The following is a 12,720-nucleotide window of genomic DNA, read 5'->3' as shown; positions in this document are numbered from 1 at the left end:
TGGGGGAAAGAGAGGAAACGGGAACCCAGATTTGGACTCTTGTCCGCAGTAGCTGCGGAGACAGCGGAAAAGTGTTGGCTAACGCTGGTAGCAGGGAGGAAGTGGGGTCTTTGGCCTTTTCACTTCCCTTCTCAGGGTTCCCAGAGAGGAATTTCCGTGGGGAAGGCAGGTTAGGAAGTCTAAAGGGAACAGCCGACTGGTAGAAACACATTGCTCCCACCCCGGGGGGTGAGGACGGCTCACCTCTGAGGGGAAGGGCACTGCTGGCCTTGGTGGCAGGTTGCCACCGGGTCCTGCTCGTGCCTCCCCTTCCCAAGAAAGAATATTTAATATTTGCCCACCCTTGGCCAAAGTCAGCTTGAGTTGAGGAGAAACACATGGAATCTATTACTGAAGCATCAACCTGTGGCTTGGAAAAGTCAGCCCTTAGCCCTCCCCATCCCCTTTTCCCGACAACTTCTAAGTTTCTATTTTTCCGTTCAAAAATATGGAGTAATTCAATATACCATAATTCCTCTCTAATGTTTATACGCATACCGTATCTCAGGAACCCAATTCCACAAAGAGATCTTTAGCAAAAAAAAAAAAAAAAAAAAAAAAAGCGAGAGGGGAGGAACCACCAAAGAAACCCCAAATGAAACAAACCACTATAAAAGGGAAAATTATATTAAACTTCTGAAGTCCTTACATTTTCCTTTGGATTGCCATTTAGACAAAACCCCCTCCTTTTGCCCTGCACCAAGCAAACCCTGCTAATCCAACACCACACAGTAAATGAGAGCGCTCCACTTTTGGCTCTCAAACTCTTTCAAACATGTCTTGGAAGATTCTCCAAGTCTCTTTCTCCTCTTCATAAAACAAAAACAAGTTCATTAAAATGTCAGAATTCTGCATTCAACTATCCCTGACCAAGAGTGTCCCCCGGCCCACGCAATGTACAAAAGCACATTCCTGAGAGCATATGCATTAAATTATCATTTTGCAGTCACACAACTTCAGCATTTATTTTTGGCTCCCCTCCCATTCTTCTTTGTAGCCAACTTGGGGAGCCGTCCACGGCATCCTTGCAGTTTCTCACACTGTCAAGTGGCTAAGGGTGCGGGGGCCACAGATTTCACCATCTACCTACTGACTCGGTGCTATGTCTTTATGTCTCCATCACTTCCCAAGCCTCTTCACCAATCTTCCCTCATTTGGTTTAATGAACGTTTAATAATGATCAGTAATTTACTGTAAATTGAGGCTGTCAGGCATTAAATTCTAGCCCAAAATGCCAGGTGTTCCAAACTTTGTGGTCTGTTAGTAATGTCCTCATATTCTGTGACCTTAGCAGGAAGATTTAAAATGTGATGTCCTTTTGGGCTCTGCCAATTATTGTTTTTCTCTAACTTGGATATGCTTAGAAGATAAAATGAAAATGCTATAGATTTCCCATGTGAAGAGACTGATCGTAAATGAGGAGGCCCTGAGTTTTGAGGAATGGGTGAGGTGCCTTTTCGTACCTCTGTCTTTGTCACTGACCTGCGCTCGCCTCGTGGAGGATGGGGTGCCCTATCTTATAATCCTAATTGTCAGGCTTTCTCAACCGGTGGTGGTAAAAGACACAGGGCAACGCAATTAAATCATGGTTAACTGCTGAGTTAACCTATTATGCTCCACTGACCAAGTCACCCAGATGACAGCCAGATCTTCCCTTGACTGTGCCCCGGAGACAAGCTTAGCAGGAGGGGCGATCACAGCTGTGGATTCTAAAGACACGAAGTGAGGGCTAGGAAAGGAGACTACTCAAAGGAGGCACCCTCCTTGGATGGCCCCTTATCTCAGCTGATGCCCAGTGGGTTCACGCCCGTAGGGCTGTACTGGTTGTTCCAATATCTGAATGCTTCTAGATTGGTTGGAAATAGCCACTGCCCCAAGCCCCTAAGTACCACACTTCCCTGACCTCTGACCTAGGGGACCCCCAGGTGCCGGCCCCAGCCGTGGGCCAGCCTCCACTGCGACTGGTCGGCACCCACACCATCCCGGATGCAACACGGCTCTGGTCCCATCCTCACCATCCTCAAAGCTGCAGTTCCCCCCGCACTCCGTGGCCTCCTCGTCGATGGGGTATGGGGTGGTGGTCTCTTCGCTCTTCACGGTGGGTCCCAGTGTCTCAGCCGTTGGCTTTGAGTCTGCAGAAAGGCAAAGGAAGGGGAGTGAATACCACATGCAGCAGCCTGTGTCAAAACCCAGCAGGAAGATGCCAAATACTAAGTCTCCTCTCCAAGGGTGGGCCTTTCAAGAAGGAAGGAAAAAGGAAGTCCAAGATGGACACACACACACACACCCATGAAGTCACTTCTGTGTGCTGTGATGAAGTCAGGACCATGGCCTGTGTTAAGGAGAATGGTCCCAAGCTGTAGAAATAGCCGTAACGGAGGCACGAACACAAACCCACACTCTACTCCAGAGCAGAGGCCCTGAGGCCAGCACAAAAGGCCATGCACGCCAGGCAGTAATGAATGTGGGTGACACTTACCACAGGCAGGGCTCAACCATGCTCTGGGTGTTCTGTTTCAGACACCGGTGTGGGTGACACAACACACATAAGCAATGAAGGACACCCATCAAAAATGGTTTGAAAAAAATCGGGGTTAACGGAGTGAGCTTCCGTCCTGTGGAAAACACCTGTCTGTGCACAGCCCCTTGGGAGACTGCTGTCGTGTCTCGGGCTCAGCCCTGCTTGCGCGTGGAACAGGCCTTCTCTTCTCTGCCTTCTCTGAGTCAGACGGAACCAAAGCTAACCCGACCTGGGGGCCCACCTATTACAAGATAATCAGAAGCACAACGGCTGAAGTCATAGCCAAGCCAGACAGCTTGGGAGGTGAGACCCCAGGCATCGTTGTTCGTGTTTGCACAAAACCGGATGGAAAAGAATATGGGCTCAAAGTGACTCAGACTCCATTCAGTGGAAATAATTTGGGGCTGTGCCTTTAGGTCAGGGTGTGGCAAATTCAAATGCTTCTAGGAGGCTAACTGCTACTGTAAGGGAGGATGGCCTGCTGGGGGCTGGGAGAGTAAAGGCCGGGAGAGGAGGTGGCAGAGGGGTCCTGCACACCTGGTTGAAAGGAGGCCACCACGTGACTGGTTCCAGCAGGTTGAAGAGCCGAGGGGAGGTGGCCCAGTGTGGCCAGATCTTGCAAAAAGATTTTTTTTTTCCCCTCGCATGAAACAAACAAACAAACAAACAAAATCTCCAGGGAAAAATCTCCAGACTTGTCAATGTTGGCAACTTATTCAAAATACAAGTAGCAGGTGACCAAAGCTGGCTGGGCAAGTAACCTCGAAGCGTCCTAACTTGTAAGTTCATATCTGTTACTGTGTCACAGAATCTCAAACTCCATTGTAAAGCAGACTATGGTCAGCAAGGCAAGAAGTAATCATTTGAAATACAAACAAATGAACAGGTGAAGAAGCCCTGTCAAATTATTTAGCTGCAGTAACTCAACCCAGCCCATTATTTTCCGTGTTATCCTTTTGGGGTAGGAATGAAGAAGGGAACAAGGATGAGTCACAGAAATGAATGGAAATTTGACAAGCAGAAAGCCACGTGGCCTGGGAGAGCGGTTCCTGGAAATGTTAGGTAGCAGAGTGGGTGAGCTGGGTGGCAGAGAGATAATGTTAAATCCAGGGGCACAGGGGGCGGGCGAGGCAATGAGAGGGCAGGGCGTGTGAATGAAAGTGAGGAAACAGTAGCCGGCCTCCGTGCCCACTGTGTTTGTACTGGACACTTAGAGGTAACTGGCCATCAAACTACGCTCCCCGGCAATTGAAACCAGATGTCAGAGACTTCAAAGGGAAGGAGGCTGGGCGGAGGGTATCGAGCCCCTACTCTGATCTTCCAAGGAATGGCCAGGAGGACTTTGAAATGAGAAACCTGTTGCTGACCATCGCCGGTGTAATTTGGGCCAGCTTGGCGGGGGGCAATAGGAGGAAAAGGCCATTAGCAATTGTCCAGCCGGTCATAAAGCAGGGCCAGCCTGGGAAGAGGCGTGGCACGGAGGACCGGGGACAGGAGGGAAGTATGAGTCAGCCCTTAGGTAGCTGATCGGCCTCCGGCAAGTGGCTCCTCTCTCTGGGACTCAGTTTCCCTCTCTGTGAAAGAGGCATTGGCCTAGATCGGTGGTTTTTTTTTCAAAGTGTATGTCACCCTTGTTAACAGGTTGTAGATCAATTTCATGTGTCAGGACTAGCGTTTTAAAATAGGGGCTATAATATTTCAGCGTGTACTCACGTGGCAAGGAAGAGCACCGCTTTGGGAACCTTTTGTTTCAGTCACACTTATCATAACAAGTTTATTAGGTGCCAAGCAGCAGGCTAAGTATTTTATATCCATTATTTTATTGAATCCTCATGACAACCCTGGGGGATGTAGATATACTATGGTCACCCCCGTTCTTCAGCTAGGATAACCGAGATCGGCAGAGGCAGGACTTGAACTTGGCGATCTGTCCCCAGAGTCCAGGTGCTTAATGATATACTATATCCCATAAGCACACACGTGTGTGTGTGCTTGTGTGTGTGTGCACGCATGCTTGTAAGTCGAGTGGCTCGTGATATAAATTTATTTTAAATTGTGGATGGTGGTCAGAAACGTTTGAAAGCCACTGGCCTAGAAGCCCTCGGGTCCCCTGCATCTCTAAGCCTCTGATTCTGGCCAGAAGAAGCCAGCTTGTGTCACTGTTGGAGGGCAGTTTTCAGTGCCTGCAAGAGGACAGGTGAGGAACACTCAGCAGGCTGCAGGGACCCTGGCCTCACTCCGTGATGGGGAGTAAAGTGTCTTCCCACTAAACTATGTTCACGGGGGCTGCCTTCCATTGAAAGGTGAGAAAGGCTAATTTGGGCCCGATTCCCAGCCTTCGTGCCTCAACGGGACACTTCCTCGGCGCCATCATAACGGCTCACAGGCAGCACTTTTCTCCCCGGGAGCCAAAAGCACTTCTCCGACATGCTCTTACTAATCCTTCACGATCCCCTGCTGGGTGAGCTGCTGACAGGTACGGCACAGACAGGAAAATGGAGATACCTGGGGCCGGGGTCCTGCCTGCTGCGCTTGCTGCCACTGGCTCGGCGCGCCCCCCGAGCTCCGTTTGGCAGGCAGCGAGCGAGCTCGGGCTGCGGCTCGGCTCGAGCTGGGATCTGTGCCAGCCCTGCCCGGGGAGGAGGGCGGGGCCTGGAGGGGAGGCGGACCCAACTCGGAAGGATGGATGGGGTGCTTCCCGGGAAACCAGGAGGGTGGCCATGATCGGCGGGCCTCATCTTCATTTAGGAGACTCGGAGGTGCTCCCAGGGCCTGGGACGCAGGGTGGAGCCCAGAGAGCCTCCTGCGGCACACGGGGAAGAAGCCGGGCTCTCGGCAGCTCCCCTGCAACAGGGTCCCTCCTGAGCAAATAAATGCCTTTTACAGATGTGGCTTCGAAATGAAAATGAAGTCTCTTAGCCACAGACATCTGGAGGCCAGATTCAGACATAAACCGATTACTTTATTATCATGAGCATTTTTTTTTTCTTCCCTAAATCAACAGCCACAGCCCTCTGGCCTGAAGAGTCAGGGTCTAATTGAATTTGGGTGGGCAGTGTGTGGTTATGATTTGTTTTTGAGAGACTGGGGTTGGAGGACTGAAATGATCCTTTAAAAATGACACAGCACATCCTTTGAGAAGCTGTCCTGAGTCCAGAGGCTGCAGTGCCCGTGGTTTGAGGTAGAACAAGGTGGAGCTCAGGGCAGGCAGGGGGCAGCAGCGTTTTGAACTGATGGGGCTTCACCCCAGGGATGGTTGCCCCTCTGCCCCGTCCCCGTCGTGGTCTGACCTCCTCCCAGGCCATCCCAGGAAGCCGGGGTCATGAGACCTTGTGAGTGAGACCCGCAGTGGAAAGAGGGCCTTACCTGTCCAGTCACAGCCCAGCACCTCCAGTCGCATCCCAATGCCCGCAGGGGACCACCTCTCAGGGTACACCCGCACGTACTGCGCCAGGACAGGGTCAAACCTCCGGATGTCAGGGGTGTCGTAGTGCATGTTCCCTTCAAACAGCTGCAGGGGAGACAGGCTGCTCAGCCCTTCTTAGGTGGGAGCCCTCCTCACTCCTCCTTTCTGCTCCTTCCTCCCCCCTTCCCACCCCACCCCTCACATCCAACCAGAAGGCAGCTTCAGAGTTAATTCATGGTCACTGCCCGTTTTGGTCCGTGGGAGCCCCATTCTCAGACCAAAGTTTTTATTCATTTGGGAGGTCCCAGTAACACGGCAAACACGGCAGATGAAAGTGGCAATTGCTGGGTTCTGTCGTCTATCCTGGGAGTGAAACTGAGGACTCAGAATTCGGCTCTGAGTGAGTCTTAATTAAGCTGGATTGGGCTAGAGAGGAGTGAAGGGCATTTAGGCTGTCTTGCCTGTTCTGAAGTTCTCGGTTTACTAGAAAAAGAAGTTCTTCCCCAGATGCTTAAAAGTCTAGATTTAGAAAGTCCCAGCTTGAAAGTCTAGGTTTAGAAAATGCCAGGTCACTGAGAGGCTGAAGGGAAAGTGACCATCCCTTTTCTAGGCTAATGACAATTTCCACTGGTCACACCCTGATAATCTAAGACTGTGTTCCCCCAACCTTGGTTTAGTGGAAGAAATTCTGTCAAAAGGAACCTCACCTAAAGCCACACTACATAAAATTGATGACAGTGGGGCTGCCCTGGCTGAAGCCAGATGGGGGACCCAACCCAGAGCCTACCTGTGAACCAGTGACTTAGGGGACTGTTGGTGTGCAGGTGTGCCAGGGGCTGTACCTGATTAGCATCTAAGAATGCGGCAGAGCCACCTCATTTTGCAGGATGCCCACAATTCCAAAAGGGGGGCACTGTCCTGGGTAGGGCAGGCTCTGACCCTGGCTAAGATCATCTCCTTTCCCAGGCCCCCAGAATAGTCAAGAAGAGCCAGGGTCAGCTGTCCCTGGGGGAGCCAGTGGTCCGACTTCTGCTGCATCCACTGAAGGTTCCAGTTACCAAGCACTGAGCCTTTCCAAGCCGCTGGAATTATGAGCTGGGAGTTTACATCAGCACTGCAAAACCTCCAACCCAGCCCTTGCCTCTGCATTAAGAATGGAAAACATTTGCTAAACAGAGACATGTGATACCCCTTCCTTATTAGGGGCCCTGCTCTTCTGAGGAAAATGAGGGGTAACTTAGCAATGAGGATCGGAACGCCTGGCTGATTGGGAGATTAACCTGGAGAGGGACAGGGGTGTGATGTCCTCTCCCTTTCCTGGGGCTACTCGGTGCCCCTCGTTGAGGGCTGACCTTCACTCCTCCGATAGCAGGAGGGGGTATTACACTGGCCTGCACTTTGGCCTGGTGTTAGTTTCTCTTGCCTCTTCCCAGTCTCTGTGTGAGAGGCAAGAAAGATCTAAGTAGTCACGCCCAGGAAAATACAAAGGAGTGCAGCAACACTCAGAAAAACACAGGTGTTTTTGGAAGTAATTCACTAGTTTCTATAGTTGAGCCTCCAAAAACCACATCCCCTTTGGATGTCTGGCCAGTTCCAAGGACACTTTATCTGAAAGAGGGTAGAAAGAGTGTCCAAGACACTAGAAAGGCAGTGTTGAGTAGTGGTTAGGCGTTTGGGCTCTGGAGTGAGACTTGTGTCTGAATCATGGCTCTACCACAGGTACTGTATGACCCTGGCATGACATCAAGCCTCAGTTTTGTTATCTCTAAAATGGGAGGGATGAAAGGACCTACCTTCTAGAGATGTTGTAAAGGTTAAAATAAGGCATTTAGCAGAGGGCCTGGCACAAAGTAATCTCTCAGTTAGTATCTGTTTGACGGGCAGGGGTTGGTGATGACCGTCTAGATGGGAAATCAACATCCCCCAAATCAACCTCCCTGTTTGGGGCAAGGTTAGGGAGTCCTCCGGGAACATCCTACCTTCGGCTGCTGGGTCCTGGGGTCCTGGATGTGCTCCCAGTCTTTGCCATTTAGGCTGTAGGAGACTTTGAACTTGCGCACAAACGCCCTGGCTTCCACGGCAGTGATGCTGTCTCCTCCGCGGGCCCCCTGAATGATGACGCCTTTCACGGTCTTGGGCGCTCCCAGGTCTACCTGGAGCCACTCCTCGCCCGGCTGGGCCTGAGGGATCCGAGGGAACCAGCCTGAGCGGCTGCTGACCAGGCGGGCAGCACTGGGGCTCCAGAGGTACTCGCGGGTGGAGGAAGCAGAGATCTGGGAGTCGGCAATGAGGCCCGAGAGCATCCCCAGCATGTCGGAGCAGGGGGCGTCTGCGGAGAGGGAGGAAGATACAACAGGTCATGCTGGTACCCTGCTAACTGGAACCACCCCCAATCAGTAGGGAACTGTCAAAGGACCTGACTATCAAACACTTTTAAGTCAGCACTGATTTCTTTGCATTTCAAGGTGGGATAGCACTGTGGTTACGAGCCCGGCTGGGCACCAGACTGCCTGGATTCACATTTGCTTTGTCACTTACTAGTTGCGTGACTTTGGGAAAATAATTGAAGTGCTCTGTGCCTCAGTCTCCCCAGGCCTAAAGGAGGGCTAATAGCAGTACTTACTTCTTGGGGGTTGTTGCGTGGATTCTGTTAGTTACAATATAAAAGCCCTCAGCATGGTGCCTGGCATGGCTGAGTGTCTCATGTTGTTAGCCAAGGACTCTCACATCCTTGGTGACACAGTCCCCACTGACCCTCCTAGGGGCGGTGAGTGCAGGGGAGCTCAGCTGAGCATTGAATTGTTACCTGGGGGATTATTTCCCCAACTAGATGGAACCCTTCCTGGGACCAGATCTTAATTTCACATGTGTTACCACAGCTCTTTACTGCCTTGCATCCTGCCAGCATCCTGGAACATGCTGTTCCCTCTACCCAAAATGCTCTTCCCCTCAGTCACCATCAGACTACCCTTTACTCATCCCCGAGTTTAAGTGTCACATCCTCAGAAAGGCTGTCCCCAGACTTTCAATCAACACTCAATGAGGTCCCCTCACTCACTCTCAGAGCCTCCTGTCCTTTTCCTTCACACACGCATCTTAGTGTATAATTACCCCTGTACTTACATTTGTTTATTATCTATCTTGCCCACCCGCCTGAAAGTTCCAGCATGTCAGAGACCCCATCTGCTGGTTCCCTTCTCTTATTCACTTCCAGCTCCCAATGTGTGGCCTGGCACACAGCGGGCCCTCCCTAAGTATTTGTGCAGCGAATGAGTGATTGGAGCGTGCGTGAAGAAATGGTAGCCAGCAAGGCAGGGTCTAGAGTCAGTGTGCATTCAATACCCATACAGGGAGTTACAGGTAAAAGCCAGCCTTCTGTTAAGGTCACGTGGTGCAATCAAGCCGTTTGCAGAGGGCTGGAAGGGGGCGCAGAGCTCCCCAACCTCACAGGAGCCCCACTTCACCTGTGACCCGGCAGCCGAAGAGCTCCAGGCGGAGGGCGATGCCCGAGTGCCAGGTCTGTGGACGGACCCTGACGAAACGTGTCAGCAGCGGTGAGTGCAGCTTGTTCAGAACCACCTCCGTGGCATCGTTGTTGGCTTGGAAGACCTGTAATATCACACACGAATCCATGTTATAGAAATCCCAGTGTGTAGGTGAGCCACGCAGTCTTTGACGGAGAGGGAAAGGTCTGTTCAATTTCATTTCCCTTAAGCTTAGAAATAATCAGTGGGTTTGTTGTTTGGTGATGTTTTAGAAACACCATGAAAAAAATTTAATTTCTCACACTGCTCTAAGTTGAAAACAATACATGGTCTTCACAAAAACTTTTGGAGGGAAGGAAAATTTTGCCTCTGGGCCTGAGGGCCAGCAGAGGAAGGCACCATGAAAGGAAAACACTTTCAGAAGTCGAGAGAGAGAGAGAGAGAGAGAGAGAGAGAGAGAGAGAGAGAGAGGAAAAAGAAAGTAGAATATCCTTTAAAAATGGAGCGACAATGTCATCTTTTAGGGTTGTGGACCTCTCTCACTAGCTTGAACTTGACTTTCCCTTTTCCTCCGGTTTCAGGCCTATAGAAAGATTTCCAGGGTATTTGATAATCAGAAAGTGCTTCACAATTGTTTCTGTTAGTTCCTTAGAGGTCTCCCTGCTCCATGGATGGGTGAGAGGGTGGAAGCACTGTCGACCCCCGGTGCCCCTGTGTCAATCAACAATTTCTTGGTTCTTTCTGGTCTTTGTTGTAGGGTCAGGGTTGCAGACAGACCGTTGGCGTCCTGCTCTGGCTTTCTCTCACTGCAGTCCCTGCCCTGTAATGAAATCCATCCCTGTCCCCATCTGACCAATGCATCTCTTATGGGAGGAAAGGCTTTCCAGAGTAGCTTCTAATCCAACATGGTAGGAGCAAGTCCTAGCTTACCAGATGGCCCAAATCAATAACTGCCATATGGACCTTGTGCTTTTTTTGTGTTCTCCATTAAAAAAGGAAAAAGAGTAGCTGGAACAAGTATATGTAAGTTTCTCTTGGTTTCCCCGGATAAGAGTGAAGGGAAAGACCAACTAACCATCACTTCTAGATCATACCTGTCATAGCTCTTAACAACCAAGTGACTGTAAGTCCACTCACAGCCAACTCTGCAACAACTAGCAATTTCTCCTGGGCAGGGGGACCAGCTCCTTCAGCTCACGGCACCTATAACATGCGAGCTGTTTGGGCACTGACAGGCCTGGGACAAGGGGAATGGGGAAACTGGTATACTGGAATCTCACTGAGCCAGACACTGTGTAAACATAATTAATTAGGCCTACAACATCCCGGGAAGTTAGTACTATTATTTCCACTTTATTGATGAAAAAACTGAGGCTCGGAGATGTCTGTCCAGATCTCAAGCCCTTGTCATGTTTTTAGACTTCAGGCTTATGGTTTTCTCCCTTGACTCTCATCTCTTCGACACCTGCAGTGTTTATGTTGGTGGCTAGGAGTCATGGAGCCCTGAAGGTCCCCAAGCATGGGTGGAATGGAAGTAGAGCTGCTGTTCAGTGACGTGCTTGCTCCCAGGGTGTTTCTAATCCCAACGTAGAATGATCCGAGTAACAGAGAAGAGCAGCACAGAAGCTTAGAGCTAATTAACAATGCGGTCCTTGCTTCCTTAGGAACTGTAATCAGGAACTCTGCCATTTGGCAACCTTGAACCTTCTATATTTCCCACGTACTAAGGTCAAAAGTTAGAGCGGTTAAGAGCGCCCCACTGATGGTGGGGGGGAAGGCTAAGAGCCATCATACCTTTTGCCAAATGAGGGGAAGTGGCCTGTTTAAGAGAAACAGAGGAAGGGAGAGGAGGAAACAAGTTCTCCCTGGACCACGGCATTCAGTTGAAAGCCCTTGCTCCTGGTGTCGAGCCCACTGATTCCAGGGCAGCTCCCGCACCAGCCTTGCTGTCCCTTCTCCTCCCCTGGTGAGCCTCTGCCCCGGTCCCTGTCCACCAGTTTCCTCCTCTACTGCCCGGCTGACTTCAGGGAGCACCGAGGCGGGACCGCTTGCCCACCCATCTCTCCCAGCTTCGGGTTGGCTGCTTCCTGCATAGTGATTGAGGACAAAGCGAAGGAGGAAGAAGGGCCACAAAAGCAGAAGGAAAGAGGGTCAGTTCCAGACACCTGGGAGAAGGCCTAAGGGAAGAGAGAGGCGCCTGAACCTCTGTGATCTAATCTGGGGAGGGACCACTGGAAGGAGGGCCCAGGGCCCAGCACGACCTAAGACTCGCCATGCCCGTTCCTTGGCTTCCTCTGAAGCTCTGAGGAGAGGGATGGAGGGACTGAATCCAAGGGAAAGAGATTAACCGGTTCTCCTAGAATTCGGCGTGAGGCAGAGGCTCTTTGTTCTGTTTTGTTTTGCTTTGGCAGGGAAGAAGCAAATGCAGCCCTCTGCTTATTTCGGACGGGTGCTGTGAGCAGTGGTGGGTCCCCACTGGCCTACTCCCTGAGGATGGTGACGGTGGCTGTGTGTGACCTCCAGCAGGAGGTGCTAAGGAGTTCGTAAGCGGGGGGCAGGGGCGGGGGCTTGATTCTCCACGTGAATATATAACTGGAGTGTTGAGTGGATCTGAACTTTCACACAGCTGCTAATCCACAGCGTACACACCACGCTGGTACCGTTTAGAAACACAGCACGTCTCGTGTTTTTAATATCCAATTTTATCTCATCTGACCCCTTCACTTCTCAGCCTTGGCAGACAACACCAAGAAACCCTTTACTTTCCTTCCTCAGTAAGGAAATGACTTTGTCTGTGGACTGCCTTGGGAAGGCTGGCTGCCTGCGGGCACGGGGGGCACACACATGTGGGTATATGCCTGGGGAAGGGCTGGTCTTCCCATGGATGCGTGTGGCCACAGGCTTGGGTGAGACCCTGGATCTCTGTCTACAATGGCATCAGCCAGAAAGGGAGGCAGGCACATGTTTTATGTCCCTGCGGACATCTACCTGGTGCTCAAATTGACTTTCATTCTGCTATTCAGTTTTGCTCACTCTCCTCCCACCCCTGGAACCAAAGGAAGCCTCTTTCAATGTGACCTCAAATTATCCTTCCTGTTTCCAAGCCTAGGTCCTTCTCGGTGTCTTGTTTGCTCTTGACCTCGTTCTCATATCTGCCTTCCGCTCTCTGGACCCTTGGCTGAAGGAATACCATCTTATTTTAGTAAACTTTTTGTATACCTCTCACTCTGAGGTGGGTGTAGTGGGAAAAAAAAGTCCAAACACCACTG

At 51.0% G+C, this 12,720-nt stretch overlaps 1 protein-coding gene and 1 long non-coding RNA gene across 5 annotated transcripts in view; both read right to left on the bottom strand.

Annotated features, from left to right (window-relative positions):
* The window catches only part of LOC309663431, a 352,908-nt gene that overhangs the window by 252,281 nt on the left and 87,907 nt on the right, over positions 1–12,720 (bottom strand). The window lies entirely within an intron of this gene.
* The window catches only part of NRP2 (neuropilin 2), a 105,763-nt gene that overhangs the window by 46,485 nt on the left and 46,558 nt on the right, over positions 1–12,720 (bottom strand). For all 4 annotated transcript variants that reach the window (XM_082467021.1, XM_082467022.1, XM_082467023.1 and 1 more), the window contains exons 8-11: positions 9,431–9,575; positions 7,946–8,295; positions 5,927–6,071; positions 2,055–2,171 (exon numbers count right to left, since the gene is read on the bottom strand). In XM_082467021.1, the coding sequence (XP_082323147.1) occupies positions 2,055–2,171; positions 5,927–6,071; positions 7,946–8,295; positions 9,431–9,575 (757 nt within the window). The remainder of the gene's footprint in view (positions 1–2,054; positions 2,172–5,926; positions 6,072–7,945; positions 8,296–9,430; positions 9,576–12,720) is intronic.

This window comes from Balaenoptera physalus (genome assembly GCF_965194825.1).
Source record: "Balaenoptera physalus genome assembly, chromosome: 6".
In the NCBI taxonomy this organism is placed as follows: Eukaryota; Metazoa; Chordata; class Mammalia; order Artiodactyla; family Balaenopteridae; genus Balaenoptera; species Balaenoptera physalus.
This window is presented reverse-complemented; position numbering and strand designations above follow the sequence as displayed.